General features: G+C 52.4%; 6 protein-coding genes across 6 annotated transcripts; 3 read left to right on the forward strand and 3 right to left on the reverse strand.

The window, feature by feature from the left end:
* Window positions 1-3,401: 3,401 nt before the first annotated feature.
* Window positions 3,402-4,740, forward strand: VDAG_02796 (uncharacterized protein; the record flags this gene model as incomplete). The annotated part of the gene is made up of 2 exons (XM_009653449.1): window positions 3,402-3,405; window positions 3,667-4,740. The coding sequence occupies 2 exons, from the start codon at window positions 3,402-3,404 to the stop codon at window positions 4,467-4,469; spliced, it is 807 nt and encodes a 268-aa protein (XP_009651744.1). The 3' UTR covers window positions 4,470-4,740.
* An 839-nt stretch (window positions 4,741-5,579) lies between these two features.
* Window positions 5,580-6,638, forward strand: VDAG_02797 (uncharacterized protein; the record flags this gene model as incomplete). The annotated part of the gene is made up of 2 exons (XM_009653450.1): window positions 5,580-5,819; window positions 6,279-6,638. 2 exons carry the CDS (start codon window positions 5,580-5,582, stop codon window positions 6,636-6,638), a joined length of 600 nt encoding a protein of 199 aa, XP_009651745.1.
* Window positions 6,639-10,404: 3,766 nt separating this feature from the next.
* Window positions 10,405-11,540, reverse strand: VDAG_02798 (uncharacterized protein; the record flags this gene model as incomplete). Its single annotated transcript, XM_009653451.1, has 2 exons — window positions 10,405-11,296; window positions 11,350-11,540. The coding sequence occupies 2 exons, from the start codon at window positions 11,538-11,540 to the stop codon at window positions 10,405-10,407; spliced, it is 1,083 nt and encodes a 360-aa protein (XP_009651746.1).
* Window positions 11,541-11,902: 362 nt separating this feature from the next.
* On the reverse strand, window positions 11,903-13,011 carry VDAG_02799 (uncharacterized protein; the record flags this gene model as incomplete). Its single annotated transcript, XM_009653452.1, has 2 exons — window positions 11,903-12,534; window positions 12,594-13,011. 2 exons carry the CDS (start codon window positions 13,009-13,011, stop codon window positions 11,903-11,905), a joined length of 1,050 nt encoding a protein of 349 aa, XP_009651747.1.
* A 1,485-nt stretch (window positions 13,012-14,496) lies between these two features.
* On the forward strand, window positions 14,497-16,104 carry VDAG_02800 (uncharacterized protein; the record flags this gene model as incomplete). The annotated part of the gene is made up of 2 exons (XM_009653453.1): window positions 14,497-14,640; window positions 14,710-16,104. The coding sequence occupies 2 exons, from the start codon at window positions 14,497-14,499 to the stop codon at window positions 16,102-16,104; spliced, it is 1,539 nt and encodes a 512-aa protein (XP_009651748.1).
* A 582-nt stretch (window positions 16,105-16,686) lies between these two features.
* Window positions 16,687-18,321, reverse strand: VDAG_02801 (polyamine oxidase; the record flags this gene model as incomplete). The annotated part of the gene is made up of 2 exons (XM_009653454.1): window positions 16,687-16,996; window positions 17,048-18,321. 2 exons carry the CDS (start codon window positions 18,319-18,321, stop codon window positions 16,687-16,689), a joined length of 1,584 nt encoding a protein of 527 aa, XP_009651749.1.
* Window positions 18,322-23,187: the final 4,866 nt, after the last annotated feature.

A 23,187-nucleotide genomic window follows, 5' to 3' on the forward strand; every position in this document is an offset into this window, starting at 1 on the left:
CACATGGCGCCCCACATACCTTACTAGTAGCTACTCCCGTTTGACGACGGAGGGTGATGCACAGACCACCATTCCTTCAACCCAAGTCCCTACCATACCAAGCTGTCGACAAGAAGAATGGCCCACCAACTGAGCCCCCCAATGTACCAGTAGGTCAGCGCCGAGCCATGCCTCGCTGTCCGTAGTCAGCCAACTGCAGATCCTTATTGCTCGGCCATTTCTTCTGTCGAGGGCTTGCATACCTACTTCACTTAAGGCTTTACCCAGGCCCTATCTGGGATCAGGGCAAGCATGGCTGGCAGAAGCACCTGGAGAATGGAGATACCAAGTATGAGCGCTGCATCTGCTTCGGATAGCATTCACTCGACAGCAAGTTTCATTCTTCTCTGCCAAGGGAACAGTGGCGTTGCTTCGGACTCATGAGGCGTTGCTTTCGGGCGATAATCACTTCAGGTGACAATCATGTCTCAAGAGCTGAAATCATTTCTTTTTCGTTTTCAAAAGAGTCATGTACGCCCGTGAAATCGAGAGATAGAAATGCTAAGAGAATCTCGATCGACAAACACATCAGGACATCCCAGCACGCATTCTCTTTTAAAAATACATTCGTCAGGCTGTGCCGGTGCCACAACTATCCCAGAATCTCGCTGTCCTCACATGCACTTATTATCTCCACAGGCGCCAAGCATGTTTTCTCCGGCCCAACAATATACCTACCTATTCAGGCATGCGACGAAACCCTCAGCACAAACACGTCGTAGTGCATTGTAAGGCAATCATACCCCAACCACCACCGGCTGCCTTGAGTGCATGAGACCGGTCAGCCGCGGTCCAATGGTCAGCATTTTCAAACAAGGCGGCATAGAGGCTCAGACGGCACACACACGCCCGAAAAGTAGCTAACCAGTGAAGAGGAGTAAGGTTGAGGCAAGCAGTGACTGCGACTTGCTTCATCCGCCACCCAAGTCGCTACCTTCATCCAAGTCCACGTGTACCTTTTTTGATCATTTTCAAGCCCGGGTCTTGCAATGTTCATTACATACATATCCCGTTACAGGCTTCCCATGCAGGTCCTGATTGATTATCTGAAGACAATCCGCACAGTTGTGGAAGTTCAGGTAGCCCCTACTGTCTTCAGTGTACCTACGTAGGAAGACCGTGCACTGATGTAATAACTAGGAACATGATTCAGATTACTATGCAGTCACCCTTGACCCACTTAATCCAGTACTTTAATTTTCTCATGGCTATTCATAGAGGCACTCGCTGACCCAAAACAGACAGAGCGAGCAGGATTGGATAATCTCGTTTCCCCAAGACCGCCCGAGGACTGAGGGAGTGACGTTTGATTTCTACGTTACTACACGTAGCGGTTCAAGTTACGATCTCGCGACGCTGCCGCGTGTTTGGCGACCTCTCGCGGACTCACACGCAAGGATTGCAGCCCAAGTGATATGGTTGGTAATGCAGAAACCTGAATTCGAATCTACTGCTCGCCCTGCTTGTTTCCACCAGGGCCTTTAGGCCAAGTTATGGGCTGTTATTGTCAGGGGACCCTGCCGGTTCCCCTGCGGAGTCGCCGAGCAGGGAGTCGGTCTGGGGCTAAGGGCTACGAGAGACGTATATATAGGCTGCGGAGGGCCAGAATTCAGATGTATTCCGACCCCCTACCTATCTTCTATTTGCTGCGGACCACGTGTGGAAGACCTCTTCACTCTGCTCTGACCAACGCTCTAGCAGTTATGAACATTTGCGGATCCTTTTAGCTCATGGTTTTGAGCATAGTAGAGAGTTGTTCTATATATAGTCCACAGGAAACAGAAACTAGGTATAGAATTAGGATTTATCTCAGTTCTAGCCCTCTACCGCAAATGGAACTCTATATATCTCTGACTTAGCCCCTGAGGAGCCCCCTATCCTATAGCTATAAGGGAATTCTTAGTATTACCCTCTTTCTAGGAACCCTAATCCCTAAAGGTTAATAGAAATAGCTCTATTCTACTTTATTTCAATAGAGTATTATATATCTCTATAAGAAATATAAGGACTATAGCTAGTATAATTCTAATCTTTATTTTATATTTAAGAACTATTATATAGTATAGTTATACTATTATATAGTATAGTTATACTACTATACTTACTTCTTACAATATCTCTAGGGACCTTATTTACTTATATCTATTTATAATTAAGAGATAGATTTACTCTAAGTATAGCGCTAATAGGTATATAGCTGAGAATACTACGCTATAAAGATATACTAGCCTCTAGATCCTATAAAGTGTCCTTCTCCTTCCTAATAGTTAATACTAATCTATACCCTAGCTAAGCTAAGTATTAGCGACTTATTAGAGCCGAGATATATAAGCAGAACTGAATTATTTAATGGATTAGTCGGTATCTATAGTATATTAATTTAACCGCATCTCATTAAAGATACATATAGTAAGCCCCTAGTGTAGGCTTTCTATCTACCTAGGTACCTTAGCTTGTGGATCATGCATCTTATGATCTTTGCCTCTTGGTGCACTTGTTCATTTAAGTGAAATAATGACGGGCCCATACTCTTTGACTACGCTTCCACGTTAGAAGCAGAACACTATACAATGAAGGTCATCGTGAATAGCATGCAGGGGGAGTGCATGCCCTTACCGCATGTCCGACTCAACCCGACCGAATGGCCATGAAATTGCCACCTAAGTGAAACTCTGTCAGCACACCCTTTTCGTCCCTTGTGCCACCCAGCCAAAGCGCTGCACTATACCTTTGCAGAATGATTGTGCAGACTGGATACCTTTTTCAGGTCTTTTGGAATCAGGTGCAAGATGCCAAGCCTAAGGAGAATGGTCCTAACAAACGTGAGTCCCCTCTGCCGGGAACCACCCTTAGCTACATCAAAAAGATCCGTGGGCCATCGACGTAGGCCTCGCAATTATCCGTGCTTCTTCCCATCTTCGGAACTGCGTGTCGATCACTATAAAGAAACACTGTAAGAACTTGCATACACTGCCTTTTGGGCCATCAAATGAACCTGAACGCACAAACGAAGAATGGCCGTCTCTACACACCACCAGTTCGCAGACGCCTGCAGTGCGAACCAATACTCCGAGTATCCACGGAACTTGATCTATCGGGATGTTGTCAACGACTTGTCGAAGTCATATGGAACTAAGTTACGCGAAGCATCGGAAAGGCTATTCTACAATCATCGCCCATTTTTGCGGATTCGAGAAGCTGTCAAAGGGCAAATTGGTATGGAAACATCGATCTATTCTATACGGTCAAGCTTCTTCTCACAAAATTAGACTTTGAGGACCACGCTTTCAAGGATCCGTCAACGTTATAAAACCACCTTGCAAGTCACCTGGTTGATAGATATGAAGATCCGAGATACCGACATGCGTAGGTTTATTGAAGGCCGTTATGAACTTCCTGAACTATCTCAAGAGCTGTTAATGACCTATGTGATTCCTAAGTTCATATATGCTGGTGATTCCAAGTCACCTATGTATTTAACGCTCCCTATGTTCCAGCTGCTCTCTAGTTATCATCAAATACCCGCTAAATTCCTCGACTTGTTTCTAACACTTGGCAAGACACAGGGCAGGGGAAACTTTCACTCCATTGTATACCTTGAAAGCAAATTACCTGGCCCTTTCTCAGAGAGGCAGCTCGGAATTCCTGAGCTTGGCAGGTCTGGAAAAGAGCTCCGTCATTGCTACAAGATCCAAGCAATGGAGCACTCAACTGAAGAAATCCGTTGGGTTCGGAGACAAGTCACAGTGTTTCATTCTTTCGATTCAGAGAACGGTCGATGTTTTTGGCTTACCATTAAGGCCGATAACACAATGAGGAAGCGGATAGTACGGAAACAAATTCAACTCGACATGCTGCAACCGAAAGTTTTAGAAACGCTGGAAGGATCTTTCAAATCAACCCTAGCCACTCATCTATTTCACCTGGACTGGAGCTCCGAGGGCTGGATGTGGTATATCGATGATATCAGATTTCGACTTCAAGGAATAATTGATTCTGTGCAAGGAGAAAGGACAACTAACTTGGGCATGGCGGCCCCCGGGTTGAATTTAGCATCAGAGACACATGGAGACCCCAATGCCACTAAAGGGCAGGCCCCTTTGCGACAGTCACCTGGGGTGCCAAACGCCAGCTCACTCTTCACCCAGCGTCCCGCCCAAACCTTGAGAAACACGTGGGCGGACTTAAATGTCAATAATGATCCTGCATTGGCTTTCCGACCCACAAGACGAGACACCGACGTCGAGATGAGGCGTTTGGCCGTTGAGGATCAGAACTTGAAGGAAGAAGTGGAGCAGATTTACAATCTCCTCACCCCGTTCTATGTATCGGACAAGCGAAAACACTTTTCATTCATTTTCAGAGCTTCAGGAGACCAAGTTGATGATGAGGCTCAACATCAGAGTACTGGCAAACCTACAAGGCACTAACTCAGACTTACTCGGATGGGAGAATTGCCCGGAAGCGATAGCAAAAGATTGCAAGAGCCAAGTTGCTCGCTTCCGTGGTTGCATTCAAAACATCAAGGGGACTCTCGACGTTCAATGCAAAAGAGCGGATACATTGATCGAACAGTTGCGTGATAATTTGAGCCGAGTAAGTGCAACCTATCGAAGCCTGAACCTCCTAATATCAATATGTTTATGCAGTATGAAGTCATCGCACAATATCGAACCTCACTTATTAACAAGGCATACTCTAATACCCCGTCAGGCTCTGTTTAGCACGCCAATTTTTGAGGGAGTGGCGACTGAGTCCGGGGCCAAATGGAGTTTCGACGGCACTATATTTGGTAGTTTCATGGCAATCTGCGTCCCAATGATGTTCATTACTATTGGTTCGTGGGGGTACCACATGAAGCGCCACAAACGCGGTGGCAGCTATTAGGGTTGGGCTTGGAATAAATACAGAATTGGGACTTTTAACTCTCTTTTTAGCAGATGAATCCACTTGATTATTTTATACACGTCCTTTTGGCTTAATTCCATGGAGTATGGCCATGCGACAGCTGTCACTGCGCCCTTCTAGGGACGTTTGATAACAGGAGCTGAGGCATTCAGGTCCAGGTAACCATATCGATTTGCTGAGAAGTACTATCAATCTGAGATCGGGCGTTTTCGGGGAAAGTGTTTAGCTCAACGTAACACAAGGTGCATAATTCAGCCTGCATTACCTCATGAAAACAAAACCATCTGTGTGGTACATCCAACATTGTACTCCCTGCCCCCACCGATAAGTCAAAATACATATGCCAAGGTAGCGACAACACTTTACCAAATGCACGTGTCTCACTCGAGATAAGGACTTCACCATACGTAAATCCATCCTCTAGCCTTGGTTCGTGCGCTCTTTTCACAGTCCTATGAGCCTGTGATCCAACCAAATCTGTCAAACACAAATCGTTTAGCACTAGAATTTTGCCTCCGCCACTACGTGTGCTCATACATCCCCAATATTTACAGCTCGATATCGAAGAACATGTTTGATGGCCAGTAGATTTCTCTTGAAGCGAAGGAAAGAAGCTCACGTCTGACCATAATATGGTGTTTGCTGACGACTTCCAAAGGGATATGCAAGAGCAAGCCGCAGTCAGCACCACGAGGCGCAGTCTCCAAGAGGAATTCGAATCATGGGTTGATAGGAATACCCATAAAGGCCAGAATTGCCATGGTGCTACACAGAACTATGTACCCATCAGCCTCCAAAGGAACTACTGGACTAGCGACCGTGTCTCGAAACTCCTCATGTCCAACCAACAACACCACATGGCTGTCGATCAGGTTCGTGAAGGATTGTTTGTCATCTTTTCGCTTCTCGTCGCTATATCCGACACCGAGTGTTCTACATGGATGTCACGCTTGGAAGATTTACACGATCATGATTACGTGAAATCGATGTTACCATTTGAGCAGAAACCAGTTTTTTTAAACAACGAGGAACCATTTTGGAATAAATTTAACGACAAACAATGGCTCTTTTACCACTTCGTCTTCAAACGTAATCTCAATCCAGCGATCACGGTTTCATCCAGGCACACCTTTCCGTTTCATGACTATCAACCACAGCAGCAATGGCCACCAGGACCACTTTCACAGAACACAGGAGCAGTAAGATTGAAAAGGTTGACAATCGATCCTGTGGTGGGCAGCATATTAGGTATCCCGAAAATTAAAGTGAGACAGAGAGTCCTCCGATGTTCTATGAGTCCTTGAGGATTTAGCTGCTTACATGTAGTGTAGTCAGACGTGGTCATTGTCCTGAAGTCTCACGGGGGTTCTGACGAGTCTGAGTCGGGATTTATATACGAAGCCCGAGCATATATTCGTTGGCACAACAGCATCAACGAGTCACCGTTTGCCATAAGTCATGTTCTCAAGTGTTACGGTATTTTTCGGTCATATTCGTCCCTACCAAGCCATCCATACCGCTTTAATATTCTCCTTGAGTATGCAGACCGCGGTACTCTTCAGGACTGGTATGCAAGTGCGCGGCAGCCAAGGTCGCCAGTTCATATCAAGAGTTTCTGGAAATCTTTGGCGCAGATTTTGATTGCTCTGCAAGCGTTGCATCAGGGATTAGCCAGCGGAGCTACAAGGTAGGTTAACCTAGAACATTGATCATGGCAATTGCAATCGAGGAGTCAACCGTATTGATAACCCTTCTAGTGTGCACCAGGACCTGAAGCCATCGAATATATTCTTCTGCTCAGACAAAGCAGAGCAGGGCGACGAAGACGATCGATATTTTAGGTTTGTCGCAAAGCTAGGCGATTTTGACAAAAGCCATGTGACGGCGAGAGGCAACCCTACCCTTGACAATGGTGGTGCTGTCACCTACCGTAAGATTGACAGTCTGCCAAACAATGACAGGGCGATATGACTGCTAATTGCTCGAAGTACCTCCAGAGATGATTCTGAGGAATGAAGTTCGCCATAAATACTACCCCTCCATGGAGATTTGGGCCATCAGCTGTATATTCATCGAAGTCGCAGTCTGGATCGTTGGAGGGCATCCTGAAGTGCGTAGTTTCGCAGAACGCCGAAGAGGGCAAACTTCACTGAGGCAAGTTGAAGCAGGGGCTGCTGACTCTTTTCACGATGGCATCATCTGCCTATTGCCTTGCGTGACAGATGTTCTTGCATGGATACACAAGCATCGCCAACCAGACGATCTGACCACACCAAATATTGTCCTATATCTACTCAACGGCGCACTGCGGCAGTCTGAATCCATGCGGCCAACTGCGAACACCATTTTAAGCTCAATCGAAAAGATTATTGAAAGGGAAGCTGACTCGATTCCTCTAATTCACTCGACAGGCAACCAAGTTTTTAACTCATCCACGCTACAGGGTAACTCCGACATAGCACAGCACACGATGCTTGTTCTATGGGCCCAAAACCATGCGGGCCTTTTCGACAGGGATAGAAACCGGTCATCAGAGATACAAATTCGTCCGGCCTACATGCATACAGGCGAATCAAAGGAAGATTCGGGGCGTCCAGTGCTTCTCAGTATTGCTGCCACAATACCACCTTTGGCACCAGTTCCCCTAAGCGACATTCAGATCATATCTGATGCTGCTGAAAAAGCAAATATCAGGGTGGGAGACGCTGGGGGAAGTGTCTTTGGGATATATGAACCTCTCTCCGAACAACAGCCGCAGGACGACGGAAGCTGGTTTCCCACGACTCTTGTTCAGCAGCCTGCTCACAGCAGTGCTGTCCTACTCTTGAACAGCACTCGTGTTTCTGGTCGATCTGACTACAGGGAAACCACTCAATTTGCTTCCACGCCAAGATACTCTTACAATAAACCCAGCCAGCATCATAACACGCCCCGGATATTTGCTATCTCCTGGGCCAAGCATTCGTCTGTTTCCTCGCATAGGGCAGCAACCGAGACCTCTGAACAGCAATCATTTCCTGCTTCACCGGCGTCAGAAATGGCAAGATGTCCAAGAATATACATCTATTCAAAGGTTGGATCGTTTAGGACGAGAACAATACAGGGGCCTATTGGAAGGAAGAAATATTGTGAGCTCAAGCATAGAAGAGTGTTGACTGAAGCTGATTCCATCAAATGCAGATCTTCTTTGTGGACGATTCAAAGACGATGTTACATTTCAAAAAAGACATCATGGAATTTGTGGAGCTCATTGCGTACTTCATCGGCGATATAAAGCCAGATGGATTGGAAGTTGTGTTAGCATCGAAAAGCAGCAAGGAGCGAAAGAAGTCGAAGCATCCGGAAGAGCTCAGCTCCTTCATTAACACCGGGTTCACTGCTGAAACACGTCGGCAACGTTCTATGGAGCTGTCTATAAGCAAACTTTTGCATGTTGTGGGTGAAAGACTGCCACGCCGCGCAAGAACGAGGGTCGCTATTTTGCGCAGCATGCTGTCGAACAAGAGAGTCCCCTGCAGCATTTATGTGCTAACAGATGGCGCATGGACTGGCCACAGGAATACTGAGACGTGTGGAGTTGACATCCCGATAAGAGGTCTCATGGATCAGATGCACGCACAAGGAAGCCGTCGGACAGATGTGGCGATTCAGTTCGTCCAGTTTGGAACTGATCCTGTTGGGCATTCTCGACTCGAATATTTGAACAATTCTATCGCGATTGATCCCCGGTAAGTCCTTCAATTATATCATGATTTCGTAATCTAACGCAACAATAGACAGAACATCGTAGATCACAGGTTGTGTACAGACGGCATCTGGCACATCTTACCCGGGCCTCTTAGCCAAGACAGCGATGTCAGTGGCTAAATTTCGGCGCAGACCAAAAGGTTATGAGCGTCCAACGTTGCTCCCTTATTCGGCCATTCTGAGGATGTCTAGAGTTCGGCATTTGGGCAGACTACTACCTAGTTTAGGTTATAAGGTAAACGGGGTCACAGCTGTAAGATCACATGTTTATGCAACGTCATCAAAGCTCCAAGCAAGCAAGTCCACTCTGTATCGATTTACGGAGGTGATTTCATGTATTTGATTATTGTTCGTGTAGAATGTGTTACGACATTATATCTTGACTTCGACGTAAGCCACCATGACCATCGCTCGGACAACACCCGACCGGTCAAACACTGTTCCAAAGCGTGATGCTCCAGAGCTCTTCAAACATATGCGTCCTGCTTTTCGATGAGCAAGATGAGCAAGACGTATGGTGGTGATGTTGGCTGAAAGGTGTCTGCTTGTGTCTAGTCTTGGGACTGCTATTTCGGTATGAATGCTGATGCCCTGCACTGTCGCCGTGTTGCAGGTTCTGACCCCCACCTTTGAATTGCTAGATTGGGAAGGGTCCTGCTACGTTGCCCCGTCATCTTTCTCTCACTGAGGCGGTTGCAATATACAGAGAAACCTGCCTACTGACCAGGGCAGGCACTTGACAGAGAAAATCGCCCACCAAAAGGCTCTACAGAAAGCTTACGACATGAGGGCGATCCGTGGGTCGGCACTGATCTATTAGACTCACATGATCGAGCACCTCTGGAGATGTTTCTTAGTAAGGTTGATAATGATGATATATTTAACGCCACTATAAATCCTATATAGGCAAAGAGGCGCCCGCGCCGCAACGCTCCATTAGCTATTAAGAACTGTAACCAACTTGACGAAGTAGTGGCAAAAAGCGTCTCCATTTGAGAATAGGCTCAACTACGTGTTTGGTGAAATAGTAGAAATATTCCTACGGCGTACGACCGCGCTCAGAGCCTTCAATTAGAAAGAACAGCCCGCCAACATCTATTTAGTGACGAATGAGTTGTGGAGCCAAAAAACGAAAAATGAAGCTTGTGCAGTTGACAATCCGAACCGACGGATCATGGAGATCATGGATGAATCAAACAGTGAACGGGCAGATGTATCAATACAGATTATCAGGTACGGAAACGACTCAGCGGGCATCAGAAGGCTCAAATATTTTGATGAAGATATTTCTCAAGGTTCATCGTAAGTCAATGATAATTCAGAGTATTGAGATTTGGCACGATAAGCATTGATTTGTCTAACATGAGGAACAGATATGACATAACGGACCATAACAATGCCGATAACCCTGATCTCTGGGATGTACTTGTCGGGCCTCTGGATCAAGAAAATGACCTGAAGGATAAAGATAATGTTAAGCCGGAGGGGTGAGGAGCGAATGTACGACATCTGTGGTCTTTCTCCAGGACCATGTCGTCTGATTATTGATTGCATAGAGGGCAAGCGATGCGCGAGTTTTCCCGATCCTCCACGCAGGCGCCTTGAAGTTAGCAAAGTTGAGACATGCCATTTTTTGTTTCAATGGAGTTTTTTTTTTAAAAAAGGCAGTAAATGATTGCCATCCAATATCGTACAAAATGCTAGCTTCTGTTATGAAGCCGACTTATCCACTGTGCGTGCTATGACCACCACCGCCCTCACAACACCCGACCTCGCAAACCAGTCGAACAACCTCCCCGCCAGCTTGAAGCCGCCCAGCGAGACGCCATACTCGCCCAACGCCCGCTCCTGGGCATCCAAAAACCGGACCAGGCCAGAAAAGACGTGCTCCGTAATGTCCCTGATCTCGATGCCGTCCCGGTCGTAGCCACACTCGACCAGCTGGTCCCGATACGCGTCCTCGACGAGGAACGTGCCCACGGGACAGCCCATGAAGACGCCCACGGCGCGCAGCACGAGCCTCTCGCGCCAGGACGCCCCCTCGCTCAGCAGCAGGTCAAAGGCCGCGACGCGGGCGCCGAGCTCGCGCGCGGCATACGCAAAGACGGGCCGCCGCGAGGGCGAGAAGTGGTAGAGGCAGTCGAGCGCGACGAGCCACCTGTCGGTGAAGCGCTCGTCGGCGAGGGCGCGCACGGCGTCGGCGACGGGGGCGGGCCAGGTGGCGGGGCGCGCGGCGTCGGCGCGGAACAGCTTGAAGGCGTCGGCGCGGATGTCGAGGTCTGCCGAGGACGAGGCGGAGGCGGAGGCGTTCGTGGCGGAGGCGACCGCGCGGCAGATCTTCCGCGAGGCCGTCTGCACCTGGGCCTCGTTGAGGGTCAGGCCGACGTAGCGAAAGTCGGACCACGGGCCTGACGCCGTCAGGCGGGCGAGGTGCCAGGTCTGGTCGCCGCAGCCGAAGCCGAGGTCGAGGATGGCGAGGGCGCCGGGGCGGGCGGCCGTCGGGGACTTGGGGGCCAGGAGACCGGCGGCGGAGAGGAGCTGTTTCAGGAGGGCGAGGGCTGCCTCGTCAAAGTGCTCGATCTGGTTGTCGTCATCGTCGCGCCTGGGAGGATGTCAACAGCGAGGAAAGACATGACATGGGTGCGGGGGACGCACCAGTAGCCGACGTTCATCCACATGGAGCTCAGTGGTGTTCTGAGGTTGAGCTTCCAGTGGCCGAGCCCGTAGTGGTCGGTCATGCGCAAGGCTGTGACGCCGAGGACGAGGGCCAGGAGGACGGCGAAGATGATGCCGCCGAGGAATCCGGTCAGAAAATCTCGCGTGACCAAGGAGCGGCCGGACTTCATATCAGCGAGGGCGCTCAAGGCCATGATGAACGTGAACGCAGGTAGGGTCTGACCTGAGGCAAGTTTGGGATGGTTGAGGTGAGGTTGAGTCTGGTGCATGTATGCGAGCAAGTGGGTCACATTCGGTCGGTATGCACCTATGAAGAGAGACTACCAAGGAGGGACTCGAGTCTTGACCAACATCACCAGGGACCTTAGGGACCTTTTTAGAGAATCATTTCGGGCACTTTAGGGCAAACAATATGAAAAATTATATGTCTTTCTATATCTTCTCTATCTACCAACTGTAGATTTCCACAGCAGAATGCACAAACTCCCCCAACATAGCATGCAGCCCGGCGCATCCGGGAAGACACTACTCTTCACTCTTCACCCAGAAGCTGCCAAGCCGCATAACTCACCCAGCAGCAGATGACGTCCCAGCCGACGGAGCTCACGGCGGGATGCTCGTGCAGCGTGCTCAGGATGAGCTCCCAGCCGCCCCCCTCGGCCTGGACCTTGGACGTGCCGACGGCGAGCAGGGCGGCGAGGTTCGCGACGCGCAGGTACCAGCTCGGCTGATTGAGGAGCGGCGCGGGGACCTCGCGGCGCAGGATCCTGTTGATGAGGAGCGGCGTGAAGGCGAGGAGGTGCGGCGCCAGCACGATGGGCAGGAAAGTCGGCGTGCCGAACTTGTCGGGGACGGAGACGGCGCAGCCGACGGTGAGGCCGAGGACGATCTGGTACCAGAAGGGGGCCATGGCCGGGGTGAGGACCTGCTGGGACTGGGCCTTTTTGGCAGACTCGGAGCTGTCGTTGTCGTCGTCGTCGTCGTTTGAGTCATCCGAGTCGGAGAGCCTCTCCTTGGGCTTCACGGCCTCTTCGGGGAGAGCGGCTGGCGCGACGACGTCATGGGCCAGGACGGCGAGGAAGAAGAGGTTCGAGGCGAAGGAAATGGCGACGACTTGGCCGAGCAGCATAAACGCCCACATGTGGGGGATCTTGCGCTTCTTGGCTGGGGCAGGTTAGTTTGTACTTCTAGGGTGCATGAATAAGAGGATGCGTGGTACGTACCCTGGACGGCGAGCATGACGCTCCAGTTGGCGCAGAAACCAAAGATCTGAAGAGACCACCAGGCCCTAGCTGGCGTCTCAAACGTCGAGGCCCAGGCCTGCTTGAAGAGGGACGTCTCGCGCAGCCACAGGCCGACGTAGAGCTTGGCGCTGTTGCCGGGCCGCAGGAGACGGCGGGCCTTCCAGGCGGCGTAGGACCACTCGAAGAAGCGGAACATGTGGTACCAGGTGGTGGCGAGGCTGAGGACGGCGAGCAGGGAGAAGACTGTGAAGCCGAGCAACTGGCGGCCGGTGCCGGCGGTGGTGCGTTGGGCGACGCCCTTGCGGACCGTACGGACGCAGCTGACGGTCAGCGTGGCGGCGAGCACCATGTAGCCTGCGAGGATGGCGATGGGGCGCGCATTCGAGGGCGCCTCCATGTTGGCGAGGGGAGGCCGAGGAGGGCCGGGTGAGCCGAGGGAGAGGCGCTCTGGGGGGTTCTGGAAAGCCAGATGGCTCGTGGGATGGAATTGTTGATGCTGAGGACGATTTTCATATATTGACGGTGGTGCTCAGATGATCAAGACACGAAACTCAATGCGTGAGGTGAGGCAGGATTGTTGATGCCAGCTGGCAGGGGAGAGGTGACGCGGTGACAGCTGGTGGCTCATGGAGTATCAGGTCCGTGCCTCAGCGCTGTATTCCAGGCCAGGTGCTGACCTGGCAAGCCTGGGTGTCTTAGTTAGGCAAGCTGTTAACAGAAAATCTGGTGGGCACAAAGTCGCTTATACTAGATGTCTACCGCCAGATACATCCATCTTCGATTTCCACCACCACATCTTTTATTCATTGAGGCATAGACTCAAGCGAGCTGTAAACACACTCTAGATAGGCCTATATCTCTACCCTCCTAGGACTCCTGGGGCGTTGAGGTCTTCTATGTCTTGGGCTGCGTACTAATGGATGTACTACTTTGGTATCCTGTATAAGGGAGAGGTCTAGAGATGCTGGCGTAGTTCTGTTAAGTAAGCAATCTCATTCCCGCCAGACTTTCTGTCAACAGCTTGGTAGGTACCTGCAGTAGGAAGCAGGTGCTAGGGAATGCCGTAAGGTTGATACATGGTAAGGTTAGGCGCCTCAGTGCTGGGAAGGTGACCGGCAGGTTCTTTAGCAGGCAGGTCCGGGGGCAAGATCGGGTGAGAAGAACTCTGCGGTGAACCCTGATGCGAACGATTTGTGGATTCTTCAACGTCCCTGCTGTCCAATGTCGTGTCCGTTGGCCCTCCTGCCGTTGGCCCATTGCTCCTGCCGTTGGCCCATTGCTCCTCCCGTTGGCCCATGGCTCCTGCCATTGGCCCCTCCCTGGCCCCTGCCTGGACCTCCCCTGGCTCCTCTTGCCTCCCCTCCTCGCACAGCCCTCGTCTTTTCCCATCGAGTCGGCCCAACTCTTGACCCAGACCCCGACCGGGACGGACCCTGAGACAAACCCCCCCCCTTCAACCCACGACCAATTTTGCTCGCCATCATTCGAATCGACCTGGGCGCCTCGGCACATGACAAATTGGCTGGGCGAGCCAGATTAGTCCTGTCCTGGCGGGTGAGACGCGCTTGATCAGCCATGTCGTCCCGAAACATGCATCCATCCATCTCACGATACGTCATGTCATGATGGCCATCCATCACCACCAACAACAACAACAACCCCTCGTCCGTCGGTCAAGCTGAAGCCCAGTTCTTTCCTTCTTCGGCCTTCAGCACAAGGCTGCTACGAGCAAGCTTTGGCCACAACGGTTTCGAAGCCCTGCACTGCGTCGAAGCCCTGCACTGCATCTCCGACCTGGCATTAAAGTTAAACTTTCGCGGCCCGGGCCTTTGGTGACGAAGAACCAACCACAAAACAGAGACTCGCTCCAGCGCTGCACGGCATGCATCCTCCAACCAGCCGACCCCCCGACAAAAGGCCCCCAATCCGAGTCGCCATCATCGGCACCGGCCTGGCCGGTCTGACGACCGCTCACCTCCTGCAGAGCGACGACCAAAATCGTTATGCTGTGACCCTCTTCGAACAGGTACTCAGCAGCCTCCCTCCTCCGCCCCGACGCAATCCAAAAACATGGGAAAAACTAACACATCCTCAGGCTAATGGCCTCTCCTTCGACTCGGCCTCGGTCGCCGTCCGCAACGAAGCCACCGCCACCGTCGAGCGCATCGACCTCCCCATGCGCGCCAGCGCCGGCGGCTACTACGACAACCTCATGCGCATGTATACCCATCTCGGCGTCCCCCTGCACCCGGTGCGCTTTCTCTTCGTCTTTGCCCGCGCCCTGGCCGACTCAACGGCCGCTGCCGTCGCCATCAGCGCCTCTGGGGACCGAACCCAGAAGCAGCCGCCCGTCGGCGCTGCCCCAGGCACCTACTTTGTCCACGCCTCCAACCTCCACCAGACGCCCCCTCCGCGTCCCGCCCGTCAAAGTCTCCTGCGCCACCTCGTCGAGATTCTCTTCCTCATCGTCTGCCAGCTCTGGTTCTCCCTCGCCTGCTTCCTCGTTCAGCCCAAGGAAGCCTCGACGACCCCCGGCACCAGCAGTACAGCCGAGTCCCTCGACGACTACCTCCGGAGGATATGCATACCCCGCCGCTACATCACTCACTACCTCTTGCCTCTCATGGCCAGCGTCTCCACCTGCTCCCACGACGACATGCTTGCCTTTCCCGCCAGCGATGTCGTCAGCTACAAGTGCCGCTCCCATGGCCAGCAGCATTTTGCCGTCTGCGGTGGCGTCAGCCAGGTCCAGGGCCGTCTCGTTCGTGGCATTAACGACGTGCGGCTTTCGACGCGGGTCCTCGCCATCGAGCCGCGCGCTGAACGTGAAGCTGTTCTCGTCAGGTCGCAAAAGCTGGGCGGCACTGGCCGTGGCGAGGAGGAGGCCCAGGAGGACGAGTTTGACCGTGTTGTGCTTGCCGTCTCGCCAGACGTTGCAGGCCGGCTGTTCAAGCCGCTGCGATCCGCCGTCGAGAGGATCCCCGTGAGACAAGTCGAGAGCTCGATCCTCACGCATGCGGCCGGGGCGGGCGGCGCACCGGCACACACCGTCGTGGACGGCTACCAGGGCGTCAGGGCCTGCATGCACCACGACGAGGGCGAGGTATCGCCGTCGCAGGTCATCACGCTGCGAACGGCATTTAGCAAGATGGGCGCCGACTCGGAGGCGCTGCACGCCATGCCCAGCGGCGTCGTCGTCAGCACGTGTCCGCTCAACGCCGCTGCTGACGCGAAGCGCACGCTGCACACAGCCAGGTTCACGAGGACGTTGCGAACGACAAAGAGCAGGGCTGTGGTGGAGCAGATTATGGGGCGGTCGCGACTGCACAAGAAAAAGACCGACGGGATCCAGTCTGCGTGGGTCAGCGGCGAGGACAACGTCTGGTTGGCGGGTGCGTGGTGTTGGGACGGCATGGTCCTGCTGGAGGGGTGCGTCGTGTCGGCCATGGCCATTGCTAATGATTTCGGTGTCAGGATCCCCTGGAGGTGACGTCTTGTGGCTCCGTGGGGCGAGCTGGATGAGCGTAGATTATAATTACATACATGCATGAGCTTTGTCTGCTCACTAATCCAGCCTGAAAACGGCAGATGATCCAGAGCGAGGTGTCGCATTGCGCCTCTGCCCGTCCACTGAGAGTTTGCACAGGAACAGAACAAGCTGCATGCAAGGTGTGAGATGGGTGGCAAGGACTTGTGGTTGTCGCTCATCTGAAGCAGGACTCACTCCAGCCCAACTTGAATGTCAGAGATCATCTGGCGGGGGAGTTGTGTCGGTGCTTAGATGCTTCACCGTTGTGACGAGATGATCGACTAAGTCTGACTGAGAGGTCAGATGCCACGTGCGGCCCTTTCTTCGATGATGCATACACACCTTCGAGAAGAAGCCTTCGCCGGCAATGCCATCAGCTTCCCCACTGCCCAGCGTCTTGGCCGCATTACAAACTAGAATCAGGCGTGCATCGCTTTTGACATGAAACGGTTACTAGAGTATGTACTCGACGAGATTACGTCCACGCTAAACACTGGTTTCGGGGCCTTCTCTGTTCGGGGCCTTCTCTACTCGGGGCCCTCTCTACTCATCATCCGGCCACCCGTTGCCTTCGTTGTATTCATTCATATTGATGGGCCCATACAGCTTCTCGTACCGCTTCAGTTGCCCGTCGGGGGCCGTGTCCTCGTTGATGATGGGCTCGCCTCTGACCATGGCCGCGACGCGCTCGCCGGCGTCCTTGCCTTCGTAGTACGCTCCGTGCATGAACCCGTAGTACTTTGCCGAGTTGGCCTCGCCCGCGAACCAGAGGCGGCCGACGTTGGCACGCAGGTTCTGGTGCTTGGTCAGGGTCATGCCGACCGGCCAGTTGCTGTACGAGCCAAAGGCCCATCTGTTGTCGTCAGTGGAGGTGGCCTTGCGAGGAGACTCGGCGAAGACTCACTCTTCTTGGCCCCAGCGGGGGTACATGAAAGCCGTCGGCTCGGGAACGGTCGCGTCAGGGAACATTTTCCGCAGCACCGTGAGAATCTGCCCCTTGGTCTCCTCGTCCGTCTGCTGCTCGGCGCGGAACGCCTGGTGTCCGACGACGGTGCCGAACAGAATGTTCGAGCCCTCGAGAAAGCCGGGAGCGCCGAGGTTCTGGAAGACAGGGTACCACCCGCGCTCGTCCTCGTCGGCGTAGAGGAGGAACTGCGCGTCTTGGGGCCAGAAGGACTCGTTGAACTGCAGGAAGATCTTGGTGTAGGTGCCCATCTGGAACTGCTCGATGGCCTCGCGCTTCCATACGGGCAGGCGGGGCTGGAACTCGACAACGTCATTCTGCAGCACGCCGACGGAGAACGTGCAGATGGCGTACTCGGCCTCGACGCAGCCGCCGTCGCGGTCGCGCACGACGATTCCCTTGGTGCTGTGCTCGACGGCCTCGACCGTGGTGTTGAGGAGCAGCCGGGGGTCCTCGAGGCCGTCGAGGAAGATCAGGGCCGCCTCGCGGACAAAGGCGTTGAGGCCGCGCGCCTCGGTGGCGAGGTAGCGCTCGTCGCCGAAGCGGTTGAACGTCTCGTTGTCGCCGGTGATGCCGAACTGGAAGCCGCTCTCGTCGGGCGGCCAGGAGACGCCAAAGTCCCAGCTCCACCACTCGGCCGCCTGGGCGCGCATGTCGCGGCCCGGCTTCCACCCGGCGACGCTGAGGCCGGCACGCATCGACGAGTCCTGGAGGTCGTTTTCAAGGATGGAGCCGGCGTCTTGCGTGGCCAGGGTGAAGTTGCCGTCGTACTCGTCGAGGAGGTGCAGGTAGTCGTTTGCGCCCGTGTGGTCGTAGGAGACGATGGCGCTGTAGTTGGAGAAGACGCTCTTGATCTTGGCCTTGTCGGTGGCCTCGAGGATCGGGTTCTTGACAGGGCCTGTGCCGCCGACGCCCTCGATCCAGTTGGCGCCGAGTTCGACGGTGTACGGTGAGCCGTCGGGTTTCGCACCGAACGTCGTGTGGTGGACGCGGCCGCCGATGTAGTCATTGTGCTCGAGGATCAGGAAATCGTCCACACCCGCGCCGGACAAGGCCTGTGCGGCCGTGATGCCCGAGATGCCAGCCCCGAGAACGGCTACTTTAGTCTTGCGGCATGCTTGGGGCTTCGCGTTGGCCCGTGGCGGGAGGACGGTGGCGAGGGTTGGCCTGAGCTCGGCGGCGAGAGCGAGGAATGCGAGTAACTTGGAAGCCATGATGATGAGAGGAGAAGGAGAACGCCGGTGACAAAAGACATAGAAGGAGGAAATGCAAAATGCGTCCAGAACGTACCGGTTTTTATACCCGCATCGCTACATCGTAGACAAGACTACAGCTTTGCCTGGCCTGCCTTGACCAGACCACAAGTCGAGGCATGTTACACGTGTTGCTGTCTCAACGCACGCTCACGAGCTTGCTGGCCGCCCAACGTTCCCCGCACGACCTGATAAGCTCTCCGGGAAGTTCGGTTCAGAGTCCTTGGAAGACATACGCGAACGCCCGCATTTTCTTGCCGCATCTGCCCAAGCGGCCTCGACAGTATGCGACTGTCTCATGGCATTGGACAATCAGGGCACTCCCCAGCCTGCATTAGTGAGTGAAGATTAATGGCTGGGGGGCCGGTGAGATCTCAACTTTCCCCTCACCGGTATGCGGCACCGGGCCGGTCCAGGATTTTGTCTCCTTTGTTTCCCCATTCGGACTGACGCGGGGCAAGATGGGGTGGGCATCTATTTTCAATGATGGGGTAGTAGAACGACTCCGCCTGAGGCCTATCTTTTAGCCATTTTAGTCCATGTATTGTCTGTGATAATCAGCTGACTGTGAATGTCGCAATGCCTCTTTTTCTGCCCTTTGGGAATTAGCGACGTTGGTCTTGGAAATGATTCTGCCCTTAGGGTGGGTGAGCTTCTGTTCCCTGCAGATATTTGATAGACAATCAGCTTGAACTGATAGTACGCCGTGTGACCTGGCATTTGTAAACTGGCATGATATATGTTATTTGGCATCCTGGTAACAGTATCCTGACACATCTCCAATTCTGCGGTAGTCCTTCCCTGCACTACGAGTTCGGAAGACTGGAGGTAGGGCCCGAACTAGGGAGCCGGCTCACTTGATCTGGGATAAACTTGTTGGCTGCAGTACCAGATTGGGACGATCGGTCAACTTGGCATACGCAGGACGGCTAACTGGGGTTAAATTCAGGTCCTGCAAGATACCTTTTCTACCAACCTTTCAAGTCGAACCGAAGGCATCGCATATCTAGATGTGGGCGGACTATTCCTTGGGAGGTGGGGCTCTTCCTCGGCCTCGAAGCGATCTGCCTGGTATGCCTTACTTGTAGTTCCTCTTGGTGACTTCAAAGCAGTGGGAATAGCTGGCTCTGTCGCCGACACGGGGCTAGCAGATGGGCATATTCCCATTAGTTTTAGAAGCAGCCGGAAGCATATTAATGGCTGGAAGCGTGGTTACGGAGACGGCGGTCCTTAAGTCATAAAACGAAAATTCCCAGTGCTGTGGTTTCAGGATGGAGAGTATTTGGTACGGAGCGGAGAGAACTTCCTGTTCCCTTCGTCGGGTTCTCTCTCATGGCTCCCTGCCAGCAAGATGCGGTCGTTCAACGAGTATGGGCCCGACGGTTCCCCCGCTTCTGGCTACGATATTGCATCAAGATATTTGGCTGAGCGGGAGGGAATGAAAAAAGCGAAGAGTGGTCGCGAAGAAGTGTTTGTAGTTTCGAAAGAAGCATCCGAGGGTAGGTTCCGTAACTATGCGCTTCTATGCTTGATCAATCACTGACCATAAAACAGAAAACAGTTACCGCTAATCACCTACCTCGTCGCATAGCTCTTCTCGATTAAGCCAGGTCGAGGCTAATACAGAGACTCATGCACTTAGGTTTACTAATACGAGATATATAGCAGACTTAATCCATTCGACAATTACCGCCAGGGATCTAGAATAAGAAATTAGCGAAACCGAAAACGATAATGCTGAGATACGTAATATTTGAGAAATTCGGCTCTCTAATTCCCCGAATTCACCCGCGGATTACATAGCTAGCGCTTAATTCACCCCGCCTAGCGAGCTAGAGCAGTCTACGAGTTCCACTATAATAGACCTACAACCTATTACCATAGAAGCCCCTCGAAACTCGAGTCTAGAGCATTTATTAATATATGAATTGGGCATAGAGTCTACTTCCGACGATACTCTACCGTTATCCTTACCTTAACCTATTATTAAGGGACTATTGCCAGCGTATATTAGTGAGCCGGCTTCAGAGCAAAGCCTAACCGACTTTGCGAGTTTTGAAGGGAACTTTAACGAAATACTAACGATCTCGAGCGTTATAGACCCCCTATACCTACCCGATAGAGAGGAATTTAATCACGAAGCTAGAAAAGCAGCTACCGCCCCCAAAATCATTTCCATAGAGCCAAGTATAGCTTACAGCCTTTTGTAAACGGGGGCGAGACTAGATAAGGCTAGCGTTATGCTATCCATAATATTACTATCCGGGACTATCGCAATATATATCGGAACAAGTACGACTCTAATATCCTCATGGGCGATCAATTTACGCCCCTCTACTAATCATCCATAGTCTTTTAACGAAAATATTCTCGAAAGCCCTCTTACTTCTAATCATAGCGGTACGCTTCTCTTAGCTAGTCCAATAATTACGAGAAAAGGCTAAGCAAATGCCAAAATCGGGATAGTAGCTTCGGAGAGGGCAACTACTACTATATTATTTGGCTTAAGTTACTCTGACTGACTAGCACTAAACTTTTCAACAAGTCGCGCTGAGTCCTATGCCACCGTCTCTGGCGATACAGAGTTCATCCCGAGCGAGCCAAGTAGGCTCCTCGACGAACCATGAACCCTACAGCTCCGGAGGGTCTCGCGATTATACCCTGCTTGCTGATGGCAACAAACGCAAGCTTCATTTCAGCCACCGTACTCGGACGGGTTACTTAACTTGTAGCAGGCGAAAGAAGAAATGCGACGAACGAAAGCCAGAATGGAAGCAAAGTTCCCGGCTTAAGATAGATTCCATTGCTCCATACTGAGTGAGACCAGGTCACAGTTGCATTCGTATCGGATTAACATATCCTGACTACCCACCGCAAGACTTCACGCGCCGGAGGAGGCCAGCTAGGAAGGCTTTAGGCATTCTACCGAAAGTCTCCAGCTTTAGACCCTTGATACCTTTCAGCATGCAGTCGCAAAACTCCGATGCAGCCTCGACCGTCGTCCAGCAGGAGCTGGTCGCCGTGTCGCCATGTAAAGGAGGAGAGTTGATGCGGATCGACCTGTCTCAGGGGCGGTCGCTAATGAGGAACAACAGGCGCATCGTACCCACCATCCCCGATGCAACTGCCACAAACCTGCATGAGAGGCTCCCTGCGCCTTTCATCGCATCAACCGATCCTCTCCCAAGTCATACCAACGCCCAAGAAGTTCCATAACAGGCTGGCATCAGTGTATGGAAGGGCGACTGGAAAGCCGTGAACGTTGTGTCCTCTGAACGCTCGCCTGCGCTGCTATTAGGCCGTCATATATCCAGTGCGTATGTCTTCCCGGGAGTGCAGTGTCCATCGTCTTGGAGTATCTGACGAACATTCAGTCTTTTCAGTCTAGACTGGCTTGGTTAGGGAGAGGGAGGATGGGTCTACCTTGACACTGATAGATTTTGCCCCAGCCTCATACTCCTGGCCTGCTGTCGGCGGTGTCCTATTTCTTCCGCACACTCTTGCTAACGCCGTGCAACGCCCCCTGCATTCTGATGCTGCCATGTCTCCGGGGTTCTCATTTCCTCAGACAACAGTTTGCCTTCTTGCCCCCGTCTTTATTGTTCAACCCCACAATGCTTTAACGTTATCATCTCCGCCCACTACCAGCGCCGAGGCTCTAACAGGGGCCGTTCCCTCTGCCGTCATTCCCTCTGAAGCCCTAGCACCTCACGCTCGCGTAGCCGCTGCTCGTCTAACCTGTGCTGTGCTGCTTCTCGGATGAGCCTGCTTTCCTCGGTCTGTGGTCCCATCGCGCTCGCCTGTGGATCTGTACTGCTGGTCTCTCTCCGTCCCTGCCCCTGCCCCCCTTTCGGCAATCACCTTTCGATGGACTGGGAGTGGCGTACCCGGTATCCCCTCCAGTCGACCAGACCAATACCCTCCCTGAGGCCTGCCCAGATCCCGTGACAAGAAAAAGCAAGTCCTCGCCATAAATTCCAGGCTCCTTACCCATTTCTGTCTTAGACCCCGCATATCAACAGAACTTGAGATTATGTAAGGGCTTGGACGAGCAGGTGGAGTGGAACGGTCCCATGTATTCATTCGACAGTTGCCCTAGTCCTTCGTGATAGATTCTTCATCATCGAGATTGATAATCCCAGCGTCCTAACGGTAAGAATCACTAGGAGCTTACTTTATCTTTTGGCCCGCAGTTAGCCGCCAGTTTGACATGGATGGGTGTGTCGCGACGTCTCTGCTTTGTTTCGTGAAGCGCTCTCCCGCAGATGCCCCACTTCCCCATGTCCCTATCCTACTAAGAAGAGGGATACTAGGTACGAAAACTATCTAACGAAACCCTAGTTCTTAGGGCGATAATAGGACATCCTCAGCCCTTCCGAGCTCTAGAATAGTAAAGAACGCTAAGTAGCCGCGACGACCTGAACCAATACCTAAGTGGAAGAGCTAGAGTAAAGGAAGCTGTTAAGATCTCTGGGAATAAAGTTATGAAGGCCAGAGTAGCTACGGTTAGCCGGCCAGGACGCGGTCCAGGCCTGCTAGGCTAGCAGACCGCGATAGCGCACTGCTTCGGCAGGATTACATGGGGGATAAGGGCAGGTTAGTTACAGCTATTTTAATAGGCTACTATGCCGGCATGTGCCTTTTTTAATTTTCCTTACCTGTTCTTTCCTTTTCTTCTTCTTCTTTTTTTTTAAGGCTTTATAGTCGCTTCCATGCTCTATCTTTGTTGCGATGGCTCGATCTCATTCATGGCAGGGCTAGGATTATGGAAGAGCCGGGTTGGGAAGATGCATTTGGCGCCAGCACCTCTAAGGCTTCCTTCCATGC

Source organism: Verticillium dahliae, genomic scaffold, assembly GCF_000150675.1.
Source record: "Verticillium dahliae VdLs.17 supercont1.4 genomic scaffold, whole genome shotgun sequence".
Classification (NCBI taxonomy): domain Eukaryota; kingdom Fungi; phylum Ascomycota; class Sordariomycetes; order Glomerellales; family Plectosphaerellaceae; genus Verticillium; species Verticillium dahliae.